This window comes from Chelonia mydas, chromosome 1 (assembly GCF_015237465.2).
Source record: "Chelonia mydas isolate rCheMyd1 chromosome 1, rCheMyd1.pri.v2, whole genome shotgun sequence".
Classification (NCBI taxonomy): Eukaryota; Metazoa; Chordata; order Testudines; family Cheloniidae; genus Chelonia; species Chelonia mydas.
In genome coordinates, this window is record NC_057849.1 from 182,667,705 (window position 1) to 182,683,716 (window position 16,012).

Here is a 16,012-nt window from a genome sequence, read left to right on the forward strand (position 1 = left end):
TGAGAGAGAAGTGACAGGAGAGGGGATATTGAGGGATAACATGCTGTCATAAATATAAAGGGAAGGGTAACCACCTTTCTGTATACAGTGCTATAAAATCCCTCCTGGCCAGAGGCAAAACCCTTTCACCTGTAAAGGGTTAAGAAGCTAAGATAACCTCGCTGGCACCTGACCCAAAATGACCAATGAGGGGACAAGATACTTTCAAATCTGGAGGGCGGGGAACAAAGGGTTGGTCTGTCTGCATTAGATTTCCTTTTGTTTAATGGCTGGTAAAATAAGCTGTGCTGGATGGAATGTATATTCCTGTTTTTGTGTCTTTTTGTAACTTAAGGTTTTGCCCAGAGGGATTCTCTATGTTTTGAATCTGATTACCCTGTAAGGTATTTACCATCCTGATTTTACAGAGGTGATTCTTTTACCTTTTCTTTAATTAAAATTCTTCTTTTAAGATTCAACCTGATTGATTTTTCATTGTTCTTAAGATCCAAGGGTTTGGGTCTGTGTTCACCTGTACAAATAGGTGAGGATCCTTATCAAGCTTTCCCCAGGAAAGGGGATGTAGGGCTTGCGGGATATTTTGGGGGAAGACATCTCCAAGTGGGCTCTTTCCCTGTTCTTTGTTTAAAATGCTTGGTGGTGGCAGCATACGGTTCAAGGACAAGGCAAAGTTTGTACCTTGGGAAAGTTTTAAACCTAAGCTGGTAAGAATAAGCTTAGGGGGTCTTTCATGCAGGTCCCCACATCTGTACCCTAGAGTTCAGAGTGGGGAAGGAACCTTGACACATGCTCATAAAGTAAATGCTACAACTACTTGTCATTTTGACCCCAAAATTGCACTAGGCATCAGGGATGGGCACAGAGTCACTGATTCTGGAGATGTGGGATGGGCACAGAATGAACCCTTCACCCACCTTGTAGCCCAGTTCTCCCCATGCAAGAGCTCCCCACGCTGACATCACAGTATAAATGGCGATCAAGAATGAACGCAACATGGACCTTTCACTTACACTGGTGAACAGGAATAGGTATAGCTAAACCTCTTGAGCTCCAGGACAGGAACAGCATGCCCCTTCAGGACACAGGCTGGGCCCACAATGGGGAGCTGGGGTGGGCACAAGAGTACCCCACGCTGTCCCTGCTCGCCGTGGATACTCAAGGGAGCACAGAGTTGAGCGTGACAGTGTCATTCTGTGCTGTGGCCACTGAGGATCACACATCTTCTTTTGTCACCTATTGAAAAGTAAGTGAAATCCAGATAGCCAAACACCAGGAGCAGCACAAGCTAAAGCCCCATCATCCACTCTCTAATCTTTATTTATGCTGCTATCTCATATACAAAATGGAGTACAAGCCATTTTAAAAAAATAAACATTAAAATAGTCAAACCATTAGCACACACTGCATAAAGCTGGGCCAGGTGTTCGAGCCATACAGGCCAGCTTCTGAGGAAAAAGCAAAGTACAACAACTGGCCCCTTGGCGGGACATGCAGGGGCCTCCTTCCCCACATGTCTCTTCCCTGCACCTGGCAGACCATAAATGGGCAGAGAAATAAGGATACACCTTTTAACGCCACAGAAATACATTGGAGACGCAGGACCTGAAAGAACTACCCTACATTCATCTACCTTATGTGGCACAAGTGGCAGGCTCCAGCCAATGTGCTCTTGAGAATGGCTCTCACTTCTCCGTCCCTGCCCCATGCTCCGTGTGCTGTCACTAACACCAGAGGGGTAGCTTTAGCCAGCCAGACAATACAGTGAATAAAATAGAAACATGGGGCCTCTGCTGACCCAGCTGATCTACCTGTGAATCAGAGAAGTCATGAGACTCGCCAAAGGTTAGAGGCACAGACAACTCATGCCTCCTGACGCTGGGGGGCCACAATCTAAAGGGGAGGACACCTGACAGCCCCACATGTCTCCTCTGCCCAGCGACCCCCCCAGCCCCGGCCCTGCGCCCAGCCTGCAGCCGCCATGCTCTCCCTGCCCCACCAGAGTTAGCTGGGGTGGGGCTCTGTCCTTCTCCTGCTGCACCTCCCCCCAGGCACATTTGGCCGCTCTCCCTGGGGAGCAGGATGGAGCCACTTTGCAGGTCACTGCTCTGTGTGGCAGCTGCCGGAGAGAGAGCCCAGCTGGAGAGGTGGTGTCGGTGGTGGCAGCTCGCTCCCCGGCTGCCAGGGACAGGGGCCGAGCATGCCGGGGGTCAGACACATCAGAAGGACAAAGCCCCTCTCCCTCCTCCCAGCAGTCCAAGCAGAAATCTGTGTGCCCCCCACATGCGTTACCTATGAATAAGCAAGAATGTCTTTCCCACTACACCCTGTCTCCCAGAGACATGGGATGCTGACTGCAGTCCAGACGAGCATGTCCTCCTTTGTCAAAGCAAGAGGTCTTCATGGTTATGTGTAAATACCCCGGTTATACACCTCGCAGTTACTGGAACTGCTGGGTCCCCTGACCTGCGTCAATACAAGGCTATTTGCTTCCAGAATGCTGACGCAGGTCATGTGACTGGGGCACTCCTGTGGGTCAGATGGATTACGTGGCATCAGACCTAAACTAACTCCTTCACAGAAATGGAGCAAGTGAGGCCTCCTAAATCCCTCAGTGTGGACGGGCTGTGGGAGAGGAGCAGAAGACACCACTGCAGCGTTTCCAGATTTTCCTGAAAGCAAGTAATATCGTAGAAAAAGAGAGAGGGTGAATTCTTCCTCTCAGGTACATGTGACTGGCTCCAGGTGACACACCAACCATAGTAGCTGAGCAGGCCTCTTCTGAGAGCACAAAGTGGCCATGGGATGAGAGAGCCAACAAGGTTCAGAGAAAGTAGTTATTAATTAGACTGCTTGGCTTTGGTTGGTAGTATGTATTACTGTGCTACAGGAACCTCACACACCAATGGATACTGGCTCCTGTCATGTGACAGGCATATCTGCCTTGGGAACCCTGAACCAGGTCATGTCACGGCCAAGAAATAAAGTTGCAGTGTCTTGCCAGCACTCCAGTGTGTCAGACAATTAACACACCTGTTTTCCTCTCCATATGATCAAATGACTGGTTGTAGCAACTAGAGGGGTGTTTGGGTGGGAGTGCAGGTATAGGAAGAGAGACGTGATGAAAATCATCTCAATAGAGTCTTAGGGTCTTCCAAAAAAAAAAATAATAATAATTTGACCAGAAGATGGCAAGGAGAGGTACAACCAAATGAAGCAAAAAGGAAGCAAATTTCAGGACTAAATGTCCCACATTAGCATGGAGTTACTTGAAGAAAATGGCCAAGGTTAATGACCTGTGATCACCTCGCGTTTCCATTGTTGAGCCTTTTCATCAGCCATTAAGTATAGGCAGTGATCTCCCACAATGAAAGTCTGGGGGATTGCTGGCTATTTGCAAGGTTATTTTTGTGGTGGGTCCCACTAGAGCAGGTAATGGGACAGGGTCTGTTCCTCCAGGACAAATGCTCATGGTCGCTCTTTCATGTGGCTTGGAGACTTCTGCTGAGTGCGTGGCCTGGGTCGGGGGGGCCCTGCCTGGTACTGAGTTTGAGACTGTGGAGGGAGTCTCTGCTGCTGGCGTGGCTGCTTCTGGGGAGCATGAACTGGAGGTTGAGGAAGCTCCCGATATTTCGATTCATCGCCCGCTTGTCGAATTTTCATCGGTATCTCCTCATCTGCAATTAGAAAACCGTCAAGTAATTCGTTAATGCTTCAGCATGAGTCACGTCACCAGTACAAAGAAGCAGAAGATAACCCAGGCTGGTTACAGGAGGAGTCTGCAGGGTAGCCTGCGCCTGTCTTAGTTAAAGAAGCTGCTGAGATCTTCCCTGGGCCCTGTTCCTCTAATGGGTCAAAGCTTTTCTCTGCGCTGGGGGTTAGTGTTAGCAGAGGTATCACACAGAAGCTAGTGCCTTTTTATTTCCAAAATATCCAGATAACTAAAACAGAAGGGCAATAAGAAAAAAATTAGTCAAAAAGGAATGTGGCATTGTTATTTAGGGTGAACAGCTACTACCAAGGGAAGGAGGCTTGGAGGCTGGCAAGCAGTCAAATGCTTGCATAGTTTAAGTGGTCTGGTTTTGGGGACCCTGTTTATTTCAATGAAATAATAAAACCTGGATTTGCCATCTACTCCCAGACTACCTCTATGGCCTGTCTGTTGGCTTGTAGGGGTCATGGTTCTCAGAGGGTATTTCAGTCAGTTCCATCCCCTCCTATCTCAGTGAGCCTGCTCTGCTGGATAGCTACAACAGCTTACCAGCAAGCAGGAAATATACCAAGGAGACTGAACTCCTCTCTCTTCCTTGGAGGTGATCCCCTTGAAGACAGGGTTGAGACACATTAGTAGGGGGCAGTATAAAAAAAGTTTACCCTGCCGCTGTCTGTGCTGTAATTGTTCTGCAGGTAAATAGAGGACTCCACACACAACAGCAATCAATCTTGTACCTTTTACCCATACAAAATGTACTTCACATAGATGAAGTAGACTAATGGTCTTTGGCCATTTTAGAAAGGCCAGTGACCATGTATGGTTTGATTTAGGGACTGAGTGACCCACTGGCTCAGATACTGAACTGACCCTAAACTTCTATTGAACCATTCCAAAGTACCTGGTTACTTTGATGGTAACTAACACAGAGTTAAATGCACCTTAACACTCAGTGAGGACAGGGACAAATCAATTTGAACATTGTGTCAATGGACCATGGGTAAATCTTTGGTTCCAGTAAGGTTACCCATGACCAGCTGGCAAGATGTTAAACACAACAGTCCCTGTCTACACTAACTGCTAGGGTACAAAGTTAATGAAACATGGTAACTGAAACAAACTGTTTGCCAGAAGCTGGAAGTGGGCGACAGGAGATGGATCACTTGATGACTGCCTATTCTGTTCATTCCCTCACAAGCACCTGGCATTGACCACTATCGGAAGACAGGATACTGGGGTAGATACACCATTGGTCTGACCCAGTATGGCCGTTCTTATGTTCATGACTCCTCAAGGACATGTGCTAACATGTCTTAGTTTTCTAGTGAAGACAAGCAGGTCTGGAATTTGGGTTTGGTTCAGACGAGCAACCAAAAGTTCAATTGCTGAACTGCCCAAACCTCTTGGGTCTGCAAAGTCGGACTGGATATATTCCAATTGGGAGATTTATGGTCCTCCCTGTTGCTGGTCAAGCCAATCACACCATGAAAACATCTCATGAGCATGTAGGACCTAGTTAAACCCTGTTCATCCTAATTATGTGATTTACCTGTAATTATGATTTCATTGTCAATTATTTATAGCCAGTACTTCTGTTGTATTCTTGAATTGGATTTCTCTCATTACATACCTTTTCTTCTTTTTCTGTGACCACCAAAACTAAAACTCAGTCTAAATTTTCAAAAATGATTAGTGATTTTTACATACTTCTATGTTTAGATGCCCAAGTTGAGGCACTTTAACAGGGCCTGGTTTTTAGAGGATGAATAAATAATAACAAAACCTCTCTCTTATGCTCTATACTTTCTGAAAATCTGGTCTCTTTACAGTGTCTCAGGCTGTATAGCCAAAAAAAAATGGAGGCACCCCAAATCATTCACTAGGCATGACTACATTTCAAATGCAATTAGTGATGTTGGTTGCCTTTACATATATATAAAGTTAATGAGAAAGTGTTTTGGTGAGATTCTCAAGCTTATCCTAGATCAAGGATGTTCAAATAATCATGGATGCTTCTCTGAGACAAGCTTTTGGACGGTCTGTTCTCCCCTCACTGGTAAATAATAGTCCTTGAAAATAGCACTGTCTTGTTAAAAACAACCATCAGAAACCAAGATTAAAACTGGCAATTGAAGTGTAGAATTTCAGTGTGACAAAACTCAGTACTTTCTCTCTCACTATCTCTGAGCAGTTTGTGGAAAGAACTAGGTGATTTTAAGTGGTCATACAGCAACATGAAAATTTCAAGTGCTTACCCTGTTCTTCATATCTTTCTGCTCTCTTCTTCCTGATACAGTAAATCAGCAGAGCCAAAAAGATGACAAAGACAACTGCACCTCCTGCAATGCTCCCAATGAGAACAATGTCCAGCATCCCTAGCTCAGAGAGAAGAAGGAGATATCACAGGGAGAGAAGAAAATGCCAAGGCAAAGACTGGAATTTGGTCCCAGTGACCTAGAGGATGTACACATGTGAAGCTTATGACATGGATAACAATGATGATATGAGAACCTTGTAGTTTTATAGCGTCTTTCATCCCAGCATCTCAAAGCATTTTCACAAACAATAAATTAAGACTCATAACACCCCTCTGAGATAATGTTAAGTATCATTATCCCCATTTTACAGAGGGGGAAATTGAGGCACAAACAAGGTTAAACCACTAGCTTATGGTCACAGAAAACTTGGCGAGAAACAGAATTCTTTCATGAAACATAGTTAAGAAATGTGTGTATGATGTGCTTTGTTTGATGAGAGTTCTAAGGAAAGTTTGAGGCAGAATTCACAGGAGTGCCAAGGACTTTTACCTAAGAAACAGTAGGTGTCATCTTGCTCCTAGTGATGGTCAAACCTCAAAAGTCTTGTTCTAGATTGACACACAAAGATCTGAATGCCCTTCTGGCCTTTTAAGGACTTTCAAAATGCTTTGACTGGGCGAAAGTAGTGCTCAGAGTCTGACAAAAAACAGACTTTTTCAGGAGCTGGAAATACTGGGCTGGAAATACTGTGAGAAAAGCTTGTCTTGTGGTATTTCAGAGCTTGCTCTTCTTGCTCTTCCTTGGCTGGAACTCAAAACAAGTGCTACACAATAATTAACAATAGTGAAGAGGGGGCTGAAAGGGGCTAAATTCAACACAAGTGTAAAGTTGCTCATTGGGGTAAGTTGGCCACAAATGAGTGTGAAGTACAGTAATATGCACCGATTTTTGTCCTCAGTGGGTGTGCAAATGAGTGCCATTTACATACTGAGCATCAAAACCTGACTCAGTCCTTCCTTGGGCAGAACTCCCATTGAAGTCGACTATGGTTGTATCTGCATAAGGACTTCAGAACTTGTGTCCAGTGGACAAAAGAAAAGTGGGTAGCAGGAAAGGCAACCAAGAGGAGGGTGTAAAACACAGTCCTCTTCTACCCCTTCAGTGTGTCATTTAGATTTGCTTTGCACCCCCACTGAATACCAAACCAGTGCACATTACAAACCTTTACCACTTACAGCCTGTGTGCGTTGGAGATTTTCGCACCTATACTGATGCGCAAATCCCAAATGTAGAGTAGCTCCCACATAGAGCTGGTCTGAAATTTTTTTTTCTTCTCACTGAAAATTATGACTTTTCAAAAAAATCTATAAATGGAAATATTTTGGCTGACAAGTGAACTAGTTTTGTTCAGAAATGGCACCTCGGAGCTCCATGGGAATTGTAGTTCAGGTGTTTTATGCTTCAATGCTCCTCGGTAGGCTGGGCTCCCAGGTTAAACTACATCCCCAGAGATGCACCACAGTCGCTCCACCCCCAGGTTAGGGAAGGGGATCAGGCTGGAGAATCCACCCTTGAGCAGCTGTACAGTTGGTCTATTGCCTGGGGAAGAGGACTCCTCCTTACTGGCCCCAGCCTCCTTGGCCATATAGTCAAGATAGATACTTGGCATAGAATTTGCAGAAAAGGAGGTTCAAGTCTGTAAACATACAAAAATGTGTGCACACGTTTATGTTTGCATACACCTCTCCCAAATGTGTGCGCATACGGGGCACTGGATCATATAACAAATAGATATCAGAAAGCCCCATTTAAACATGCAAATCCAAAGTTTTGCTCACAAAATGGGGTGACTGGGTTATGCGAAAGTGTGCACGTGTGTGAAAAAAGGTGTACATACTTTGAGTTTTATGTCATGAAATCTGTCTTTAATTATCCCAGGGCTTCCCCTTCTCCTCCTGTAAAATGGATGTAATAATACTTACTTACTTCAGGCTGGTGTGCTGCAAGGCTTAATTTCTTAGTGTCTGTGAAGTGGTTTGTGATCTTCCAAAAAAATATACCCTATACAATTACCATCATCATTATCAATATTATTTGAGTTGCAAAGTGGCACCTGTAAGTAGCCCAATTAAAACAAGAGATTCAAGTAATAATAATACTGAACTCTTATACATTGCTTTTCATCCATAGATCTCAGTATCATTATCCCCATTTTACTGATGGGAAAATTGAGTCACAGGGAGCAGAAGTGACTTGCCCAGGGCCCCCTAGCAGGCCAGTGGCAGAGCTGGGAACAGATCACAAGTCTACAGAGTCCTAGTCCAGTGCACTGTCAACTAGGCCACACTGCCTCCCATGGCTGGGAAGAAGGATTAACTGAGACCTGAACTGAGGACAGCTGATCCTTCCCCACACCCACATCCCCCATGTTTCTAACCTGCATAGGAAGAAACCGGTGGTGTGGGTTTTGGACTTCCTTGTGATATGATACCTGTGCTATGTATTTCTTCAAGACCTGTGTGATAAATGCTTTTGTTAGCTGTTGATGCTACTGAAAAAAATAACACAGACTTAGTACCCCCAAATACCCAGCCCCTGATATCTGACAGATGGAGTTCAGCAGCCAAGTCACAACGAAGAACACCGAGGGCCAGATCCTCAGCTGATGTAAATCAACATTGCTCCACTGAAGTCAATGACACTGACCTCCTCTGTAAAGTGCTGTGAGATCTATGGATGAAAAGCCCGATACAAGTGCTAGGTATTAATTATTATGTCAATTTACACCCAGTGAGGACTGGCCCTGAGTGATGGGAGAATGAACTTCATGCAGTAAGCTCCAAGTATTTAATATACACAGATGAATGCGACAGTAAAAAACAGCAACTCTACACTGCCTTGTGGTGACTCCATCTTTGGGTCTCCCACCCCATGCCTGCATGTCAATTTAACAGGGTTATCCCTGGCTACCTTGAGAACTGCTTCTTGAGTCTTATATCTGCACTCACACTCCTCTGGCTGTTTCAGGCTGCCATCACGCTGTCTGAGATGGCGGTACAGCTAGGAGTGGCTCCCCCTCCAGATCACTGAGGAGGGGCAGGGGCTGGTCAGTGCAGTGCACATCTCCAGCCAATTGCCCCGGCTCTGTGCCAGAGGGTGTGCCATCTCGGGCAGCTGGAAGTACTTGGCCTCCCACTGCAGGTGGCTGCACTCAGGAAAGTGCTGGGGCAGCAGCAGGTCCTGCATATAGTCCAGGATGTAGCAGGAGAGGAAACCATTGCAGTTGTGGAAGAAGTAGCCTTGGCTGTCCTCAGGCAGCTCGCCCAGCTGCTGCTGAGAGAACATGCGCCAGAGTAGCGAGTCTCGTACCAACGCCACAGTTCCGTGCCACGTCTCACATACGTCTCCCCGCCAACGTTCAGCTCCCACTCTCCAGGAAGGTGGATGAGCCTGGACCCGCTGTGGCAGTACCCCTGCCCCGGTTCCTGCTGACAGCAACACTCCCCCCCGGTTCAGTAACCTCCCAGCGCTGTCCGCCAGGGCCATCCCAGAGTGAGCCCACTGTGACTGGGGAGAAGCCACCTCCTGCCCTTTCTCCCACAAGTGCCTGGGAGCAGCCTCCTCTCACCGCTTCCGTCGCTCCAGCAGCTGGCAGAGGGGCCACCTCTCATGCTCAGATCGGGCTGGGCCTGGTGCTAAATGGGTGGGCCAACATGGCCCTGCCACTGGTCTGAAGGGGGCAGACAATCACCCTTTCACTGCAGTAAGCCCCACACTGTAGGATCCTTTCCTCACCCCCTTTGAAAGCTGACTGGTTTTATTTATTTGCAGGCTTTCAGTGGCACTTCTCACTGCAGCGTCCAGGGTAAAGGGGGGCGTGACCCTGAAAAGTCTGGGGACCACTGATCTAGATTATAAACTCACTGAGGTACAGTCAATGGGCCAAACTCTCTGCTTGGGTAACTTCGCTGAAGCCAAAGGAGTTAATTCTGTAGAGAACTTGACTCTGTGTCTTCAACTGTATACCATACAGCATGTAGTGCAGAGTCACTGGTCAACAGATATTAAATAGTGATGATTTAACCTTTGGGATCTCTAATTTAGAATATATGATTTTTTTGGACTAGCTGTAAATGCCCAGCTCTGTTGCTGTGATTCTGGCAAAACTACAGAGGTAAAGCCTGCAGCACTGTTCCCATTGTAAAAAGGATGTAGGTTTCTACCACCTGATTGTCAATTTTACTGATGTTACTGTTAAACTGCTTGGTGTCTGAAGGTGCCAGATGCCCAGATTAACAGGTCAAAGGGAACATGTGAGAGTTAATTGTATAAATGGAGATCCATAGACTATAAAGCCGGAAGGGACCATTGTGATCATCTAGTCTGACTTCCTGAATAACACAGGCCACAGGTCTTCGCCGTAGGTGGGAAGCCATCAAAGCTGTTCAGATATTACTTTTAAAAGACTAAAAACAACACATAGGTAATGAAACTGAGTTTTTAACAATTTTTCTATTGACGCTTTAGATTATTAAAAGCGAAAGGGTTTTGGAGATCCGATTAATTTTTCATTTGTTGACTTCTTGCCTTTTGCCCAAGTTGGACAATTAAAGAAAAGACTGGTCAGCTTCAGGGGCGTGTGTCCCTGACTGCACACTAGCCGAATGCGGCTGGGTTTGGCCTCCCCAGCACTGCAGGGCACTGTCTCAGTTCAAACAAACCAACAAAATTTCCAGTTACTTTTTTTCCCCCTAAAGTTGTTGGATCATATTAAAGAAGTTCTGTATTAAAATCACAAATGAGTTTGATTCCCCATAGTTTACATTCCAGGGTATTACTAATTAAGAGGTCTCTTGGTTTTTGGTACTGTTTCTCTCCCTCTACATGTGAAACTTGCAAGCTGCTAATTGCGTTAGTACATTCTAAGACAGAGTCTGTTCTCAAAGCAATTCACACAGAGAGAGACTCAAAGCAATACTCTGTAACAACAGAAAAGCACCCAGAGACTCCCCGCCCTTTTGTTGTATTAACAATTGTGATTAAAATAGAGATAGAGGATGTATGTGGATGGATGCTTGGTGTGGATAATAACTGAATGATCAGGGAGGTGCCAGCCTAAGAATCCAGTGTCCATCAGCTGAAGAAGGCATCAAGTGGAAATAACTAGAGGACCCCCGGAGGGCAGACTGGAATCCACCCAACAGCCTCAAGAATGGGAGAACCAAAGAGCAAGATAACATCTGACAGCATAGAGCCGTCAGGAATGTGCCATCTGCTGATTGATTCAGCAACAGCATGATAAAGCAATTCCCATAGACTGGCATAGGAAGAAACTCCTATAAAAATGGACTCTAGAAAGTGAGAACTTTGGGGTCTGATTCTGCAAACCAACTTCCAGGAGCATCAGATGAGCATCTGACAAGGCCCTGCTCCCTCCTCATGTCCAGGCCACCTGGACAGTGGCTTGGCATGAGCAACTCTAAGGCTGGTAACTATGATAACAACCTTGCAGAACCTGTGTGTGTGTGTGTGTGTGTGTGTGTGTGTGTGTGTGTGTGTGTGTGTGTGTGTGTGTGTGTGTGTGTGTGTGTGTGTGAGAGAATGAATGAATGAATGTGTGAATAAATATGAGATTGAATGGAATGTTATAGCTATAACTAACTGCTTACTATGATTCTTTCTGTATTCACAATAAATGTGGTATTTTGCCTTTTCCTCTTTAATAAGATCTTGCTGGTTTTTATTTTATTGGTATAACAAAGTTTCATGAAAATGTTTCTCTGAAGAGCAAGTTTTGTAAACCCTTTTCCCTTTAGGAAAATCTACACCTGGGGCCTAACCTACTTGATTGCCCATTTAAGCCACCTAAAACGTGGCTAATTTCCCAAAAGCTCACTGCAAAGGAAGCCCATGCTTTATATGCACATGTTAAATAGCACCATCAGGACATCCAGCTTTTCTATCAAAAGAATGCAGCCACCAGTGTGGCATCACTGACTTCCTAGATACAAGGGTGGAGAAGATCAAGATTTCCTTGCATCTAATTCTCCTGTCACTTGGGGCTCGTCTACAGCGGACACACTACAGCGGCACAGCTGCAGCACTGCAGTAGCGTTTCAGCGTGGACATTACCTATGCTGACGGGAAAAGTTCTCCCATCGGCATGGGTAGCTAGGTTGATGGAAGAACTCTTCCGTCACCCTAGCACTGTCTAGAGTGGGGGTTAAATCCTCTGAGCGATGTTGCTGGGGCGGCCTAACTTTTAAAAAACGAGATTGACCTAAATATGTTGCTCGGGGTCAGGAAATATGTTGTGCCTTGAGCACCGTAGCTAAGTCGACCTAAGCCCCAGTGTAGACGCGTCTATGTCGACGGAAGAATTCTTTTATCAACCTCACTGCTGCCTCTCGGAGAGGTGGATTAACGACAGTGATGGAAAAACTCTTCCGTCACTGTAGGAAACACCTACACCATTGCCCTACAGTGGCACAGCCATAGCGCTTCAGCTATGCCACTGTAGCACCTGTAGTGTAGGCATAGCCTTCTACTGGTGTAAATCAAGAGCAATCCCACTGACGTCAATGAAGCCACATAGGTCTACAGTGGAAATATGGATTAAGAGAGAGGAGACTCAGGCCCATTCTTGGGAAATGTAGGGTGTTAACGGATGTCCTGACCCATTTTCAACTTGGGTAATTTTCTTCTACCCAACTAAAATGACCCCTGACGTTGTAATGATCTGGGCAGTGCAATGGATACTGTTGGTGCTGTAGAAATGATAAAGAACAACAGCTGGGAGGGGGGGAGAAAGGGTTTTGTTTTTTGCTTCCTGCTGTGTAGCACTGCATAACACCTACTGCATGTCAATTCCCTCGGTTATTTTATTGTGCTGACCCTGGTTTTAGAATCAGCACCCTGGAGACAGCTGTACGTTTGTAAGTGTTTGTGGGCTGTGATTAGGAGACCTTTTTGCAATATAGACTTTGTACCTGAACATTTGATTTCCTGATCAGCCGTTTTCTTGCTAACGTGATTTTTTACTTCACATTGGAACTTTGCAGTACTGCTTTTGGAGCTGTATTCAATCTTCCATATGCCATTTGCATCTATTGGCGGTTTGTAATTCAGTGTTTTGTTATTTCGAAACAAATGAAAAAGAGGTTCGTTTCTCTGATTCACCTCACATGTCACCTTCATGGAATTTTGTGAACATACCCATTTGATTTCTGGTTTAGAGACAATTTCTGAAAGAGAATAGAAGAGGCAATCAGACTGTGAAGATTTCTAATTTTAAAAAGTTCATTATTAGAACAGGCAAGATCCACAGAATGATACAAAGGAACTGGAGGGATTTTAGAGGCATGAGCAGAACATAACAAAATGATTTTGTGAAAGGATGCAGGGCAAATTAATCTGAAACACAGATATTCAGTGAGAGAGAAAGTGGGAAAGTAGCAATGCCTGAAAAAATAAAGGGGAGAGCGAACAGCAAATTAGACCCGAGGGGGGATATGATGTGGCAACAACAAAGAAAAGGCCAGCACAACACTGGCCTGCATACTTGTTTTTTTATAAAAAAAGTTTAACACCTTTATGACTCATTGTCACTTTCCTCTCTGTTCCCTCCTTTCAGATCTATAGAGTGTTTCTTCTTGAGATAACATTTTATTGTTTATTTACAGAGAGAGAATCCCAGTCCATTTGTCCTATTCAGTTTGGAAACACAATGGGCCAGATCACTCTAGCTCAGACTATGTTTACACTGCACACCTTACAAGGGCTGCCGCTGCAGTCATGCTGTTGTAAGGTGCGTTGTGTAGCCGCTCTTTATGGCCAGGAGAGAGTTCTCCTGGCGACAAAATAAAACCACTCCCAATGGGAGGTGGTAGCTTCCGAGCAGCTCCAGCTGATGCAGCACTGTCCATACCAGGGCTTTTTGTTGTTAAAACGTTTGCCATTGATGGGGGGGGGGGGATTTCACACCCTTGAGCCACAAAAGTTTTAGCGTAAGTGCCAGTATCGACATAGCCGCATTAGACTGAGGCTCAGGAGCCACAGATGGCTCTTTAATGTGTCTCCTGTGGCTCTTTGCGGCGCGTGATATTAAAACACTGTGTGGTTTAACTATTAACCAATCAAGATGCTTTTACTGTGTTATTAACCAGTTAAGTTATCAACTTGCACTACCGTATTTGCTGTGAGAATAAAACATACTATATTATATATATATATACACATACATACACACACACACACACACACACACACACACACTCAAAGTTTCCCATCATACTGTTTGAATATGAATAGTACCACAGTAAATGAAACAATGAATTTACACTACTGTGGCTCTTTTGGGTAATGTTGATGGCTAATTTGGCTCCTGAACCACTGAGGTCTGAATATCACTGCTCTAGTTCATGGAGAACCCCCTCAGGCATGGCCGAAGGGAGGAGCAAACTACCAGTTTCCCCCTGCAAAATTTTTGCTTCATCATCCCATCTGGTAGGAGGAGTTAGGGGATCCTGCAGACTTGGGAGACTGCAAACTCTCCCAACGACTCTGCTCTCAGGGGTCCATGGATACTGGAACTCTATTCCATCCATACAGAGCCTGGAGTCAACTTGCAGGCGCCACTGACCACCTCCCTCTCTGTTTCCAGCCACCCCAGCTAGTGCACAGAGTTGGCATTAGCTGAGGTGGCTGCTCATTAGCAACCAGGGAGAGGACCCAGAGCTGTAGCTATAGTACCTTGCTCAAAGATGTAACACCTCCCACCTAGATCTGTGTGCGGAAAACTGAGCTCAGAGCAGGGGGAAGAGCCAAGGAGAGCAAACCATCAACTGCTGCTCTATCTCCACCCACAAATACCTCAGATGCTACACAGGCTCTCAGACACCAAGGTGGTTGGTTGGCACATAGGGAGACCACAGTACTTCCTCTCTTCCATACAGGAGGCCATCAGTCCAATATAAGCAAACACACATTGCAGTTAATATGGGAGAGAAGCTATGCTATGCAGGGAGGAGTTGGCACACGAGGTATGGGGCAAGGGGGGGAAGATTAAAAAGATGAAGGCTTTACATCATAGAGCAAAGAGACAATAGTCTCCTTCTATGCAGCTCCGGCATGACTGCATCTGCAACTTTGCATTCAGCATTGGGCACCAGAAAGACTGGAAAAGCTAGGTCAGTAAAAAAATAAATAAATAAAATACATCCCTTTCTGCCATAGCTATGATGGTATAAGTGGATAGCCCAGGTCTTCATCCCGTTGCTTAACGCACTGCTGGAACGTGTTCAGATACGACAGTGATGAGCGCCGTACAAGAACATAGACTGGACTAGAAAGCGTCTTAGCACTACGGAGGCAATGGAACTATGAATAAGCTGGTTTCTGTTTCCTATTATGCACAGTGAATTGGTAATGGAGCTCCCCTTGCAGAATCTCTAGTACTGGCAATGGTACACGAGCCAGAAAGAGCCCACCCTGACTCTGAGTTCAGGTTGAAGTTGCAGGCACATCAGTTGCAAGGGGGGTGGGGGATGGAGGAGAAGCCACTTTTTACTTTTCCACTGAGCAAATCCAGTCAGTCATTGCAAAAAGCCTGGAAACCCTCAATGCCAGTTTACAGTCAGTCAGTCATTTTCCAGAGTACTGCACTTCAACTATAACACTAACTACTGAGCAAACACTGTAATCCATCTATTGGATACAGTGTATGGCCCTTGTCTTGCTAACACTTAAGCAATTGCTCAGGGCTGGATAAACAGTATTCATAGATTTTAGGACCAGAAGGGACCATAGTGATCATCTAATCTGACCTGTATAACACAGGCCATAAAATTTCACCCAGTAATTTCCGCATCAAGCCAATAAATTCTGTTTGAGCGAGCATGAGCATATATTTCAGAAAGACATCCAGTCTTGAAACATTCTAGACACTATGGACAGATTCCTAGGCTCCTGATTCCTAGATTCACAGGATGATGCCAGAAGCTAAGCTTTTACTTTTAAAAATAATTATGCTAGCTATTTGACCCTA

At 45.3% G+C, this 16,012-nt stretch overlaps 1 protein-coding gene across 4 annotated transcripts in view; it reads right to left on the bottom strand.

The window, feature by feature from the left end:
- Positions 1-1,299: 1,299 nt before the first annotated feature.
- Positions 1,300-16,012, bottom strand: part of LOC102930551 (T-cell surface antigen CD2) — a 42,885-nt gene continuing 28,172 nt past the window's right edge. For 2 of the 4 annotated variants that reach the window (XM_043538428.1, XM_037906530.2), the window contains exons 3-6: positions 12,957-13,211; positions 8,405-8,482; positions 5,965-6,084; positions 1,300-3,674 (exon numbers count right to left, since the gene is read on the bottom strand). In XM_043538428.1, the coding sequence (XP_043394363.1) occupies positions 3,466-3,674; positions 5,965-6,084; positions 8,405-8,482; positions 12,957-13,211 (662 nt within the window). In that variant the 3' untranslated portion in view covers positions 1,300-3,465. The remainder of the gene's footprint in view (positions 3,675-5,964; positions 6,085-8,404; positions 8,483-12,956; positions 13,212-16,012) is intronic. The other 2 variants (XM_007057561.4, XM_027820053.3) reach the window with 2 other exon arrangements.